The sequence below is a fragment of the Nicotiana tabacum genome, chromosome 12, assembly GCF_000715075.1.
Source record: "Nicotiana tabacum cultivar K326 chromosome 12, ASM71507v2, whole genome shotgun sequence".
NCBI lineage: Eukaryota > Viridiplantae > Streptophyta > Magnoliopsida > Solanales > Solanaceae > Nicotiana > Nicotiana tabacum.
Genome location: NC_134091.1, coordinates 36,897,522 through 36,913,058, shown reverse-complemented (window position 1 = coordinate 36,913,058; position 15,537 = coordinate 36,897,522). Strand labels below are relative to the sequence as shown.

The window sequence follows — 15,537 nt, the reverse complement described above, 5'->3', positions numbered from 1 at the left end:
CTCACTTGCAACTTTCTTTCCCTTCTGAGTGTTCATAGGCCTACTTTCCCTTTTGAGTTCCTCAATTGTTTCCTTTAGGTCTACAACCACTACAACAAATTTAGCCTAAGGCCACACCAATTATAGACAACACTTGGAAAACGTTGCTGAGAGTATCTTTGGCAACATTTTTTAAGGGGTGGCCATTGTCTAGCACTTTTGGCTACGGATTTTAGGCAAACCTTAAAAAGTATTCCTTTTAAGTGTAAAGACTACGCTTTTCAACTGCTGCCAAATCATAAATTAATTAACCACGCTTATTCACATGTAATGCAACACTTTTAGGCGTGCTTGTTTATATTAATAAAAGCAACTCTCTGTATTTGGCCGAATTATTTTGCCCTAAAATATCCCGCTCTTTCCAGGTTTTACCACCTCTACAATAGATCCCATCCTCCCTCTTCTCTAAAATTTGGCTCTTCTTGTAACTAGGAAGCAAATTAGTGTGGGTTTTGTGGAAATCTCTGATGGAGGCGCTACATCTCATCTAGTCTCTCTTCTAAAAAGTCAAAGCTCTCTTTTCGTCTGGGTTCTGCGGCCATCAGTTGCAATTGGGAATTTTGATTTTTGGGCTTACAGTCGTTGTTGATCTTCATTTTTCGAAAGCTTGTGTAAGATTTCTATGAAAGTTTTGGTGTCAGTTTAATAACTTTGCGATTTGGCTTCTCTGAAATTCTACAATTTCTTTTTTTTGTTTAATGGCTTCTTCGAAATTTCTCTGAAATTCATTTGCTTATTTAGTTGAGAGCTTTGCGATTTGTTTAGTTAAAGGTTTGCGCAGAATCCTTTGATAATCTTATTTCGGAAATATATATAAGGTTTTTTGTGATGAAAAAAACTCACGGAATACATCAAAAGTCATGATTTAGAGAGCCTTCTTACCATGCAACTCTCTATTCCATTAGTTTTTCTTCAGTTGCATTAGAATGTGGGGGGTGCAAATACTATTAAGTACATAATCTTGGCGTGCATATCCTTTACTTAGTGATGTGCACTTTTGTTCCATAATATATATAAGCTACTTTAGGAACTAACTGTGTATTGAGTAGTAATAATCTAAATGTGTAATGAAAGCCTCAACTCTAAATTGAGTAGTATAGTTCGTTAGTATTTCCACAGGAACATGCTTTCTTCTTTGGTTCTTATGTGATAGTGGCTCCAAAATTTGTGGAGTGTATTTAATTTGCTTCTGTCATTTTCCAAATTGCTTCTACAATACCATGCCGATGGAGTTTATGATCATATTTTGAGTTATTTGGGAGTTAGGGACAAAATCATAAATTCAAATACTTTACTAATTCTTAATATTCAAACACCCTTTTTATCGCATGCCATTCCAATTCACGCCTGTACTTTAAAATCTTGCTAAACCAAGGTGAAAGCTTAATGTTTTGTTACTTTAATAACCTATAGTACAGTATAACGTTTTCAAGATTTTGATGTCATGATCATTTTCACGACCTAAATATTTTACTTTCATTTTTTAATATTTCACTTGCGTATCTAGTTTAATGCCTGGTAAAGAATAAACTTTGTGCCTCGAAAATTTGATTGTAAAAAACTGTTGAAAAGAATAATATTGTTTCCATTTTACTGCTTGGTTTATGTAGCAAATATCTTTGGTGAGGCGAACAAAGCTTTCATTTTCAGGTATAATCTTCCATCTCAGTTATTTCAGTTTCTTTGTAATACTTCAACTATTTAATTACATCTTCCTAACATTGCTAATATATGATTCCATCAGTTTCTTTAAGATTGCTAGGTGAAGTCGGGTGTTCTCTCTAGTAATGGCAGAATTCTTGAGAAAATTGACAAGACGCCAGTCACTATTGCAGATTTTGGAGTGCATGCTTAAGTTAAAAATATTTGTGTCATAATTTTGAACAAGCTAAACTCCTGCCCTACAAGCTTTTAGTAGAAGACAATTTGTTTAATTGTTACGAACTTAATGATTGTCCTAAGTTTCAGACTATTCTTTGTTAAATTGTTTTTTCCCTATTGCCATCTTGGTTCTTTGATGTATGTTCAATAATATTTTTTTACTTTATTTAGTATTGAATTCTAGGTTGTTGGTTCTACATCCACGTACAGAAGAAATGGATATTGGTAAATTTAGTCGAGAGCACAAAGCAGAGAAATGTACTCTACGTTAGGTAAGCAATATATGCTTCTATCCTGTCATACGATTGTCTAAAGCATATCGGATTCGGAAAGCAATATCTTTTTTTATTCTAGCCAGTAGAATTATGAAATATATACTACTGTTGAACCTAAAATTGAGATTTTACTAAATAGTTATTTTCTTAAAAATCAGTGCTCCATCATAACACCTGTTCAACTTCATTATGATGTTGTATGTTTCATACTGTATGAAATTATGCTCCTTTCTTGTGATTACCATATTCATAATGTAGTGTATGAGGTATTTGATAATGATTGGAGTCATTATTATTGTGCGGTTAAACTAGGTAATTTGTAGTTTAGATTCTTCTTAATGAAAGTGCACGATAAAAAGTTTAAGGTGGAGACTTCAAGAAAAGTAATTATGTTTATTTTCTACAGTTTATGCTTACTTGACCAAATGCATGAATATTATACATATTAAACTAAGACATAATAGAAATTGCTGGACCATTTATGTGTAAGAAATTGATTTATAACTTTAGCTTTCCTCAACAGAAGCTAGAACTGCATACTAATTCGTTTTGGTCTTCACATGACTTTAAAGATCATAAATGAATGGAGAATTTGCCTGAACTAAAGGAACAAATTCAGTTTATGATAAGGGAAAAAAGATGGAATGATGCTTAAGCCTTATATTTATAGCAGACATCTATTCATTGAATACTGCTTGGTACTTAAATTTCCAAGGGGCAAACTCTGCCACATTGCTTTGAGTTTGCACTTACATACTAATGAATTCTATCTAATTATTAATTTTATTTTGATTCTGTAGGAAATTCTGGTGAGCAATTGGAAATGGTGGCCAAAAGACAATTTGATGAAGACTTTGGACAATTTTGATTTTTGTTATTTCTGATACTATAGTGATACATTTGCTTTTGTAAAGTTAATTTCTAGCATGCACCTTGAAATATTTGCATTTTTTGTTGATGTATTATACGAGATTTATTCCCGTTTTGAAGTTCATTGCAAGTATATGCATTTGAACTATTCTTTTATTATCTTCTATTTAATTGAGTGCTTGAGATCTCTCTACTTAAATGTGATTATAGGATATATACAAAAATTAATTTGTTGACCACAAAACCATGGCTTCTATAATAATAAAATATGTTTTATAGCTTATACAAGCGTGACTGTACGGATTAGCAAATTTGTGGACGATATAGCAGCATAGCAAAGGCTATACTTTACATTTGTTGCCTAAGGAGTAACAATGGCTACGCTTTTAAGGTGTTGGGGGTCGTACATGAAAATTGTTACCATAGAGGGAGTAACAAGCGTTGCCTTTGTTACTCTTTAGGCTACACTTTTCAAGCGTGGATCCTACAGCAACCCTGTAAAGTGTTGCCTTAGGTCAAAGGTTACGCTCATTTAGGCCACCCCTTGAAAAGCGTTGCTTTAGGTTGAAAAGTGTGGCCTTTGAGCAAAAGCCACACTTTTTGATAGTTTAGGGAACACTTTTCAGATGTGGTTAAAGGCGTAAAATGTTGTAGTGAACTACTACTAATAGGTCATCTCTCTCGTGCTCTATGTTTGCACTTCTCATAGTCAAAATATCCTTTTCCCTTTTTAAACTCTCATTGGTCTCTCTTAGATCAACCGCAACCACCACTAGATCATCTCTCTCGTGTTCTATTTTTCCTAGTTCCGTGGTTAGCGCATTTTTATCATTAATGAGACTGTGATAAGCATCAATTAAAACATTAGCCAAAAATATAAGCTTCTTTTGAGATAGGATTTCAAATTTCTTTGAACATCTAGAAAGTTTACCTCATCTTCTTCGCCATCTTCCTCATCCTCATCTGATTTAGCCATTAGAACAAATATGGAGTCATATTCAGCTGCTTTACTTTCTACTGCCATCATGGAGATGTCGCCTTGATCATCATCATCTCCAGATTCGCTGGAGGAGTCTCCCCATGCAGCAAGAGCTTGTTTCACAACATTGTCAGCGACATCTTTTCTCTTGAACTTTTTGTCAGGAACCCGGTTCCTTTTCCCTCCTTTGTCTGTATTGTGCTTGTACTGGTCTTGCTTAAGGAGAGGGCAGTCCTTGATGAAGTGTCCTGACTTCCCGCATTTATGACATAGGTCATACCCTCTTGTCTTGCTTGAACTGCCCCTCTTTGTCAACCATTTTCTGCGAACCATTTTCTGAAATCTCTTTGTCAGGTAAGCCATATCAGCATCTTCACCACCTGAATCATTGTTGTCCGTCTTGAGGACCAGGTTCTTCTCCTTTTTGGGCTCCGGCTCCGGCTCCTCCTCCTCCTCCCTCCTCCCTCCTCCCTCCTCCTCCTCCTCCTCCTCCTCCTCCTCTTCTTCTTTTTCTTCTTCTTCTTCTTCTTCTTTATTTCATAGGTTTTCAGATTGCCAACAAGTTCATCGATGGTTAGCTTCTGCAGGTCCTTTGCCTCTGTGATGGCGTTTACCTTGCTTTCCCAGGAACCAGGTAATACACCAAGTATTTTTCTGACAAGTTTGTTCTTAGGAATGATTTCTCCCAGTGAGTGAAGCTCATTGATGATAGAGGTGAAGCAAGTGTGCATGTCCTGAATGGACTCGTCGTCCTTCATTCTGAAGAGCTCATACTCAGTTGTCAACATGTCAATCTTCGAATGTTTGACTTGAGTTGTCCCTTCATGTGCTGTTTGAAGAGCTCCCCAGATCTCTTTAGCACTCTGACAAGCTGAGATGCGGTTGTATTTGTCTGGTCTGATGCCACACACAAGAATCTTTTTTGCCCTGAAATTCTTCTCAATAGGCCTTTCTGTCACCATCGTTGTACTCTTATCTCGTTTTTGGGACTGTAGTTGTTCCCTCATCAACATTTTTCATGGGAACAAAAGGTCCGTCACAGATTACATCCCACAATTCTGAGTCCTCAGCCATGATGAAATCATGCATTCTTGTTTTCCACCAACCATAGTATTGACCGTTGAATCTAGGTGGTCTGTACGTTGATTGTCCTTCCTCGAAGTTTGGTGGAGCAGCCATGAGGATCCTTTCTAGGTGTTAGCCTGATAGAAAGAACCCGCTCTAATACCAATTGATAGAATTTAAGTGTCCACCAAACTGTATAGAGAACCAGGTTCTCTATAAGTTCCTACAGATATAAGTTCCCACAAAAACCACGCACACTGCATTAAGTAAATGACAAGAGAAATTTTACGTGAAAAATTCACAGCTCAACGGGATTAAAAACCACGACCTACCCTTGTAGGATTTCAACTTCACTACTGAGCAAACTTTAGATTACAACCTATTGTAACATAGGAATTAACCTCTTAATCCCTCACTAACTTGTAATAACTCTATTACAAGCCACTTTGTAATAACTCTATTACAAAGACTTTACAACTCGACTAACTCTAGCCAAGACACAAACACAAGGATTTATGATTTACAAAGGTTTCCTACACAATGCTTCTAACTAAGCTAAGTAGAAATTATAAGTAAAGAACTTTAACAAAGGTGCAACACAACTAAGGACATGTAATGACTTAATACATGAAACTGGTCCTTCGTTATGTTGTTCTTTGTTCTTGATGCCCTTGAGAATCACTTGCAAGATTGGCACAGACTTGAGAGGAAAATGCTTGATCGATTCTTGAATGTGCAAGTGTTTTGTTTTACCTTTGCTTGATGTAAATAACTCATTTGTGACATCACTTGAATGATGTAGGCAAGTTAGGTAAAGGGCATTCCCCATAATGTTGACTGCTGCACTATTTTTGCACTGTTGCGTGTGCAGGCAGCAACTTTACAGCTGTGGGGAGTTGACTTCTACAGTCACCACGGGAACTGGTGGCCATCTGTTCCCTCTGTTGTTCCTTTGACTCTGAAGAGTTGAACCACGTCCCCGAACTGAGACTTGTTGTTTTTTAAGTACTTGAGGATGTGTAACAGGTTCCTTATCTGGTTCTTATCAATAAGTTTGTTAGATCATCAAAACATAACATGGATACATATAACCTATCAATGTAGCTTGACGAGAGAATATATCATATAGCTAGCTTAAAACAGGGTATTGATTCTATAACTAGTTACTACACAAAAATGAGTGACTTGTGGAATGAATTGGATGCACTGGTTCCAACCTCTGCTTGTGACCGAGGAATCTAGACCATCCATGGAACTTTTAGCTAATCAGAGATTGTTGCACTTAATGATGGGATTGAATGAAACTTATAGTAATGTAAGGAGCAATCTGTTGTTGAGGAGGCCTGTTGTCACTGTAAATGAGGCTTATGCAATAGTGACACATGAGGAAAGCCAGAGATCATTAGGAGTTACAGATACAAACACGGATCCTTTGACTATGATGGCAAGAAGACGTCAGGTCTTCAAGCCAAAGAAGATTGGCCTAATTTGTGACCACTCTGGTTATAAAGGACATTTGAAAGAAAACTGTTACAAGATCATCTGATATCCAACAGATTTTAAAAGTAAGAAGAAGTTTCCGAGTGGAGGAACTAGACCTTATGCGAATGCTGCAAGTTCTGAAGAAGCAGCAGGGTCTGGAAATCCATTTCAAACTCATGTGCTAACAGAAGAACAATACAACTAGTTGGTAGGCCTCTTGAACAAGCCGACAACAGGAGATTGTTCATCAAACACGACAGGTATAGCCTCTCTACTTTGCAGTCCATCAATAGAAGAATGGATAGTGGATTCAGGAGCCACACATCACATTACTCATAATAAGGAAATATTAAGCAATGTTAGAAGCATGAAAGGACAAGAACATAGTGGTGTGCAGTTGCCAACAGGGGTTAGAGCAGAGATAAAACATGCAGGAAGTGCAGTGGTTTTAGGAAACAAAAATGTGGAAAATGTTCTACATGTACCTGACTTTAAATTCAATTTATTGTCAGTGTCAAAACTTACCAAGGAACTCAGATGTTCAGTTAACTTTTACCCTGATTTCTGCTTGTTTCATGAGCTTTACAGTGGCAAGGTACTGGGGATTGGTAGAGAATCGGAAGGCCTATACTTGCTAAAGGGGAGAGCAGTAATGTTGGCAGGAACAACCTTGAAAGAAAAATCAGATAGCATACTATGGCACCACAGACTGGGGCATGCCTCTTTGAAGACTATACGACACTTACCTACACTGCAAAATAAAGTCAGTAACACTGACATTGAGGACTGTGACATATGTCCTCTAGCTAAACAATGCAGACTTCAGTTTCCTATTAGCAATACAAAGTCAACTAGCATTTTCAAGCTTGTGCACTTAGATGTTTGGGGGCCTTACAAAGTGCCCACATATGATAAAAGGCAGTACTTTGCTACTATAGTAGATGATTTTAGCAGGTATACATGGGTGTGTTTGATAAATTCTAAGTGTGAAGTTGTAGTTGTACTGAAAAACTTCATTTCAATAGTAAAGAATCAATTTGCTGTATTTGTAAAGTGTTTGAGGTCTGATAATGGAAAAGAATTCTTTAATTCTAAATGCAATGAATTGTTTACTTCACTTGGGATTGTGCATCAAAGTAGTTGTGCCTATACTCCACAACAGAATAGAGTTGTGGAGAGAAAATATAGATATATCCTTGAAATGGCCAGGGCTTTAAAATTTCAGAGTGGAGTGCCTACTAGATTCTGGGGTGAATGTGTGAGAACTGCAGTATATATGATAAATAGGTTACCAACTCCTGTGTTAGAAGGAAAAACTCCATATGAGCTGCTTTACAACAAACAAGCCAGTGTAGAACATCTGAAGGTGTTTGGTTGTTTGGGGTATGCAAGTAGATTGCCAAGGGGAGATAAGTTTGCTCCTAGAGCAAAAAGAACTGTATTTCTTGGGTATTCTGATACTCAAAGGGGATATAGGCTCTATGACTTGGAAAGTAGAACCTTCCTTGTCAGTAGAGATGTTGTTTTTAAAGAATACATATTTCCATTCAAGAACCTTTCAGGTACTGAAGAGGATATGCTCACCCACATCACAGTTGAGACTCAACCACTCTTGCAGGATACTGTCCTTACTCAAAATCCAGTCTCATTACAACAGGAATTGCCACCAGTTGATCCTCCCAATTCCGAGACAGATCATGTTATCATGCATCCTTCAGTTGACAATTCAACCACTGATGCTAATGGCACTGAAAGGGAGTTACATGAAGTAGTTCCAGCAGGCTCCTCTTCGGAGTTGGAGGCCACTGAGAATGCAGAACAATCTACACCAGCAGTTTCTGAGCCTGAAGCCATACAATCTGAAGAGCCTTCATCCATACCTATCTCAGAGCCTTCATCCATACCTGTGAGACCACAAAGAACTCATGCACCTCCAATTTGGATGAGAGACTATGTCACTGCCACCAATTCTTCTAAGGGTAGTAAATATCCCATATCCTCTCATATTGCATATTCTCACCTGTCACCAAACTACCAGTCATATCTAGGTGCTTTCTCTGTTTTGACTGAACCAAAGACCTTCAAAGAAGCAGCTCAGCAGAAGCAATGGGTAAAGGCAATGCAACAGGAGATTCAGGCTCTTGAAGACAACTCAACCTGGGCAGTAGTTGATTTGCCTCCTGGTAAGAAGCCAATTGGTTCAAAATGGGTCTACAAGATCAAGTATAAAGCCAATGGTGAAGTGGACAAGTTTAAAGCAAGACTAGTGGCAAAAGGCTATACTCAACAAGAAGGATTGGACTATCATGAGACCTTCTCTCCGGTGGCTAAAATGGTTACTATGCGCACTGTTATTAGTGTAGCTGCTTCTAAGGGTTGACATCTATTTCAAATGGATGTCAATAATGCTTTCCTTCAGGGAGATCGGACTCAAGAGGTGTACATGGATCTACCCCAGGGATTTCAAAGGCAAGGGGAATATAAGGTGTGTAGGCTTTTGAAATCCCTCTATGGCCTAAAGCAGGCATCCAGACAGTGGAATATCAAGTTAACCACTGCCTTATTAGAAGATGGTTATGCACAGAGTGCACATGAGCACTCTTTGTTTACCAAGAGATATGCAGAAGACATTGTAATAATCCTCATCTATGTAGATGATCTACTGATTATAGGTATCTCACAGTCATTGATAAATGAAGCCAAAAACACCTTGCACAGTTGCTTTAAGGTCAAGGACCTGGGGGAGCTTAGATAATTTTTTGGGAATTGGAGTCATGAGATTAGAAGAAGGTGTTCTATTGAATCAGAGAAAATATGCATTGAAGTTAATTGCTGATGCAGGATTGAGTGGATGCAAACATGTTGCTACACCAATGGAGCTGAATCATAAGCTTACTACAGTAGATTATGATAACTATGTTGGGAAAACAAATGATGCACAACTGGAAGAAGTAGGAACTTATCAGAGGCTGGTTGGAAAATTGCTATACCTGACCATTACAAGACCTGATATATGCTTTGCAGTACAGGTCTTAAGTCAATTTATGCATCATCCCAAAAGGTCTCATATGGATGCAGCCCTAAGAGTAATCAGATACATCAAAGGGGCACCAGGTCTAGGGATACTACTAAGGAAAGGGCAGACGCAAGTACTTACAGGTTTCTGTGACTCAGATTGGGCATCTTGCCCCAACACCAGGAGGTCTGTGACAGGGTATGTGATCAAGCTGGGAGGTTCTTTATTGTCCTGGAAGTCAAAGAAACAACAGACTATCAGTAGAAGCTCAGTAGAAGCAGAGTATAGAAGTACGGCAGCTGCAGTGGCAGAGATTATCTGGATGGTTGGTTTACTAGAGGAACTAGGAAATAAAGTACAAACACCAGTAAGTTTGCACTGTGACAGCAAGGCAGCTATGCAAATAGCTGCAAATCCCATATTTCATGAAAGGACTAAACATATAGAGATAGACTGTCATTTTGTGAGGGAAAAACTAAAGAGTGGATTGATCACACCACAGTACATTCCCACCAAAATGCAACTGGAAGACCTTATGACTAAAGGGCTGGGGACAGCACAACACCAATCACTTTTGTCCAAGCTGGGAGTGTTAGATGTTTTCCACTCTCCAGCTTGAAGGGGAGTATTAAAGAGAAGGGGCTATAGGAACCTACAAGAAACTAGAAGGGAGTAGTTTGTAAATAAGAGAAATTACAGAACTTGTAATTTTATATAAAGAGATCACACGGATCTCATTTCAAAGATTATAACAGAATAAACAGAAAATTGTCTAGAATCTTCTCTCTCTTCTCTCTCTTCTCTCTTGTTCTCTCTTCCTTTCTCTCCTCGATTTCACTGTTTTATTGTCGATGATTCATTGCATGTATGAATTGTTGCTGTAGCCAGCTCAATCTAGCTCAGTTAACACAATTATTCTTTTTCTTAAGTCATCAAAACTTTTCCTCATGCATAGATTCTAGAATAGTCAGAAAACAACATCAAGCGCTGCAACTTGAACTCTTGACCTTGACACAAGGCAAAAGAAGTAGAAGAAAAGCAAAGAAATTTCTTTTACTGGTACTCGAGTTAAATATTTCCACTATTTTACAACTGCAATATCTGTTTAAAGAGAGACATTTATTGCATGTTTATAGAGATATTAGTTAGACACATAATCCTCTCTACTTTCATCTTTAAGATATCATTCTTTGACTCGAATTGCAGTGCATAATCAAATGTTAGAAGCATTATACCATTAAACATTTTGCACGAGCTACCAGAACTATGCAAAGTAATGCAACTAACACCAGTAGGTGCTTAGCAAACATGAAACAGGTTTTGTATCACTTATTGGCACAAGAAAATTGAAATATTACCTTCTACATGATATTGTATAAACTCTGGTGCAAGGGCTCAGAATCCTTCAAGTTGAAACTCTAAACTAGATAAGCACACTAACAATACACAAATACTAGGAACGTCTCACTAATTTCTTGTTCTTGCTTAACAACAACTTGGCATCAAAACTTGCTCTTTTCCATACACAAACACCTTATATCTCGAGGAAGCTTTTCGCCTTCATGGAGGTTATCTGATAACCAGGTGGATCCATTGACAACATATGGGAGATGAAGTGCATTGTTGGCCTTGATTTTGGAGTTTCCAGTAAACAAGAGCTCGCTAGCTTGATGATAAAAACCAAAACCTCTTTTACTTCATCTTCAGGATTTGGAAGACGTTCATCAAGCAAATCGCTAAGCTGCACATGATCTCTAGTCGATGAATTTGCTAGCAGAGAAATGAATTCCCCAAGATGCTTTCCCTTGATTATCTCCAATGCTAATACTCCAAAGCTATAGACATCACACATTTCTGTAACCTTCATTGTGTAGGCAAGCTCTGAAAAAATACAGTTCCCAAAGAAGTATTAACTACTTAAACGTGTAAATGAGATAAAAACAGTAGAGAGTTCCCCTTGAATTCATGAATTGAGACAAGATAAAGAGGAAAATCTTACCTGGTGCAACGTAGCCATATGTGCCTGCAAGTGCAGTACAATTGGATGATTCTGGATTGAGAAGCTTAGCTATTCCGAAGTCTGAAACACAAGCTTTATACTCAGAATCAAGCAAAATATTATTGCTTGATATGTCTCGATGAACAATTGGTGGCGAGCAATCCTGATGCATGTAAGATAAAGCAAAAGCAACACCTTTGATGATATCCACCCTCTTAAGCCAATCCAATTTCTTGGACTCTACTTGATTGCTCAAGATACTAAACAAACTCCCTCTCTCCACGTACTCGTAAACTAAGAACGAGTGTTTTGCATTAGAACAAAAGCCATAGAGTTTCACAATGTTCCGATGTTTAATCCTTGTCAATGCCCTTACCTCATTCATGAAGCTTTTGAGATGTGTATTCTCAAATGAAGAATGAAGTCTCTTTACAGCTACATTCTCAAATGATGGAAGCTTTGCCTTGTAAACGCTTCCGGACCCTCCTTTCCCGATGCAAAACACTGCATCAAACTCTTTTGTGGCTTTTAAGATATCCCAGTACAGTGCACTTCCATGTAACGTGGATATCGAGAGCAAACCATTATCTTCATCAACATCAACAACATCACTGGAATCCCGTCTTTCAATGTCTCCAACTCTTCTTCTTTCATCACACATTAGCAGAACACCAATGAAAGTACAGAGAAGTACTAGTGCTCCCATAACAGGAAGTACAGTGACGAGGATGAGTTTACGTCTTGAGTGCTTCTCCACCACAGAAAATGGACTTTCGCAAGGCTGGAATCCTGTTACATTACCACAAAGACCTTTATTGCCTTCTAACGAGGCATTCATAAAAGCTTCATTATTCGGTATTGGACCTTCCAACTCATTGTATGACAATATGACATAACCTGTCAAACTTTTAAATTCTTTAGGAATGCGGCCAGAGAGGTCATTGTGGGAAAGATTTATGATAGCCAAGTTCACCAAATGGGCCAATTGAGGGGGTATTTCTCCATCAAGAAGATTATGGCTCAAATCAAGTACATTAAGGTGAGTTATCCTTCCTATCTCCATCGGAATTTTCTGGCCAAATCTGTTGTTGCTCAGGTTCAAGTGAATCAGCTTCATGTAATCTCCTATAAACATCGGGATTGACCCATTAAATACATTGTCTGACAAATCAAGGGTTTCTAACTTTGTTAGTGACCCAAGTTCCCCAGGTAGACTGCCAGAAATGTGGTTGTTTTGCACAAAGAGATTAATTAGAGAGGTCAATCTTCCAAATTCCTTGGGAATCTGCCCAACCAAATGATTAGATGAAAGATCAAGTCCTGAAAGCCCTTTGACATTTCCAATCTCTGGTGGTATGCTACCACTAATGTTATTTCTGGCTATCTGAAAATTTGTCAAATTCTTGCATTTTCCCCAGTTGTTGCTGAGTTCACCATAAAAATCGTTGTCGCTCAAAATAATGAACTGAAGCTCTGGATAGATACCAAAAGCTTCCGATAAATTCCCAGTGAAACTGTTGTTATCAAAGCGGACCCTTTTGAAACTCGAGCACTTGCTCAAGCTTCTTGGAATTGGCCCCGACAGCTTGTTACTATTCACCGTGAAGTTCTCAAGTTTTCCACCTTGGCAAAGATTCTCAGGCAAATGGCCTGAAAATTGGTTTTCATCCATTTCCAGCACAACCAAGTTATCCAAATAGGCAAGTTCTGGTGGAATGGAACCCGAAAGTTTATTGTCCCGGAGAAACAGAGTTTGCAAGTTTCTCAAATTGCCCAAGGAAGCTGGAATTGACCCAGTAAGTTGATTACCAGATAATTGCAGATCAGTAAGGTTTTTCAAATTCCCCAACTTACTAGGAATGGAACCAGAAAGTTGGTTATTGTAAAGGTGCAAGAGTTGGAGCTCAGTTAAGTCACCTATTGTTTGGGGAATTGGACCAGAAAGATTGTTTTTGTGGAAGCTTAAACTCTGAAGTGACTTCATCTTTCCAATTTCAACAGGAATGGGACCAGATAATTCATTAGAGAAAGCATAGAACACTTTTGCTTTGATCAAGTTACCTATTTCTGGAGGAATATGACCTGTTAACTGGTTTGTATCGAGATAAGCCACAACAAGATTAACGAGTTTCCCTATTGCTGCTGGAATGGAGCCAGAAAGCTTATTCTCATAAAGATACAAAGAAGACAGGTTGTTCAAATTCCCCAATGAAGCAGGAATTGAACCATTAAGAAAGTTGGTATTCAAAGCTAGTTCCGAAAGAGACCTTAGGTGACCTATTACTTCCGGAATGGAACCATTTAATTGGTTGTCAAAGATATGAAGGGTCTCAAGCTTTGTTAGTGACCCGATTTGTAGTGGGATTGTGCCCGAAATGTGGTTGATGGACAAGTCAAGATAAACTAGATTAGTGAGTTTACCTATTTCAGGGGGGATTGTGCCAGAGAGCTGGTTCATGCTAAGATCAACATATTCAAGTAAAGGAAGAAATGAAAATGGAAAATCATAGAGTGTGCCAACAACACTAGCATTTGTAATATTCAACCTGTTGACCCTTCCATTTAAGCATGTAACTCCATACCAGCCCCTGCATGCATCAGAACCTGTCGCTCCGACGCTGGAAGAATTCTTGGAACCAACATGACTTAGTTTCCATGAAGCCAATAAAGTATTATTCTGGTTTTGGAAAGTCGCTTTCCATTTGAGGAGAGCAGTTGCCTCCTCAGTAGAAGCAAAAGAAACTGTGAAGAGATATAAGAGAGTAAAAAACTGAAGGAAAGCAAATATTCTGTGAATCTTCATTATTGCTAAAGGATAAATTTCAGTTGATTGTTTTGGTTATTGATGAACTTTTGGAGGGGTAGAGTTTTATAGTGTAGTGAATCATTACAAGTCTTGCGAGTTTATTTTCTCAGCTTGTGAAATACGGGTAGAACGACTTCAAGTCAATGAGTCAATGTCTCACTATCCATAGAAGTAAAGAACAAGGAAAAAGGAAAGCATTCCAATTGGCCAAGCTTAAAATTTGTGGAAATATAGAGAGATTCTTCTCCAGAACTATTCAAAAGTCTTTTGCATTGACGAACTAATGGACATGCCTGTCAATACTTGTATCATCTTCGTGGGCCACGTAATGTGGAATTATTGCAAGTTTTTCTCGGAAGAAAAGTCACACACAGCAGATCTGCTTACTTGGTCAGAGAATCCACCGGAAAATTCTCCGGCTATGACCTCTGCTGGCCATTCTTCTGAAAAACAAGCATTTTTATAGAAAAGCTAAATTGGAGCAGCCTAGAAGGTAGAGCAAATTTAGAATTTGATGATGGAACAAAATATAGAAAATTTTAACGGTTGAATTAATTTCGAAGAGAATCTAAGCGAAAAGGAAAGTGAATTGAGAGAGTGTCATATACAATTGCTGAAAGCTTCTGAACTGGACTGTAAATAGAATATGCATTATTCCGTTTACCGGACAGCCTGCTGAGACTGGAGCATTGTACAGGGGGGAGGAGGCATCCAATATTTAACTTTGAATTTTGATTTTACTGTTGATGATTTTAGGTTTTGCTCCATAGCCACAGTCGGAGAAATAAGAAACAGTATATTTCAATATCTGCTTAATTCCTTATCATTTGTGATGTAATATTAGACAATATTCACATAGGGAAAAGAAAGTATTATCGTGGTTAAATCACAATAGATGTGCAATTAAACAATTTGTGGTTTCTTAATTATCTGTTAAAATATCTATTGACAAATTATACTTCAATTAGCTTTTACGGATGCTCTGTGCTGAAAAAATGCATAAAGTATCCAAGTTGAAAAAATGCAAGATTCCTAAGATTTGTTCTAATGAGCTTAAGCTTGCTCAAGATTCTTTTGGGTAAAATCCAGAAACTTCTACTTTAAATTGGTCCTTCAATTTACTTT

General features: G+C 37.9%; 1 protein-coding gene and 1 long non-coding RNA gene across 2 annotated transcripts; one reads left to right on the top strand and one right to left on the bottom strand.

Annotated features, from left to right (window-relative positions):
• The first annotated feature begins 310 nt into the window (after positions 1-310).
• Positions 311-3,189, top strand: LOC107772986 (uncharacterized). Its single transcript, XR_001645203.2, has 3 exons — positions 311-650; positions 1,650-2,192; positions 2,996-3,189. It is a non-coding gene; the product is annotated as an uncharacterized LOC107772986 (long non-coding RNA).
• A 7,714-nt stretch (positions 3,190-10,903) lies between these two features.
• Positions 10,904-15,060, bottom strand: LOC107772987 (uncharacterized). Its single transcript, XM_016592442.2, has 2 exons — positions 11,607-15,060; positions 10,904-11,488 (listed from the first exon to the last, which is right to left on the bottom strand). Exons 1-2 carry the CDS (start codon positions 14,407-14,409, stop codon positions 11,142-11,144), a joined length of 3,150 nt encoding a protein of 1,049 aa, XP_016447928.1. The 5' UTR covers positions 14,410-15,060; the 3' UTR covers positions 10,904-11,141.
• Between the last annotated feature and the right edge of the window lie 477 nt (positions 15,061-15,537).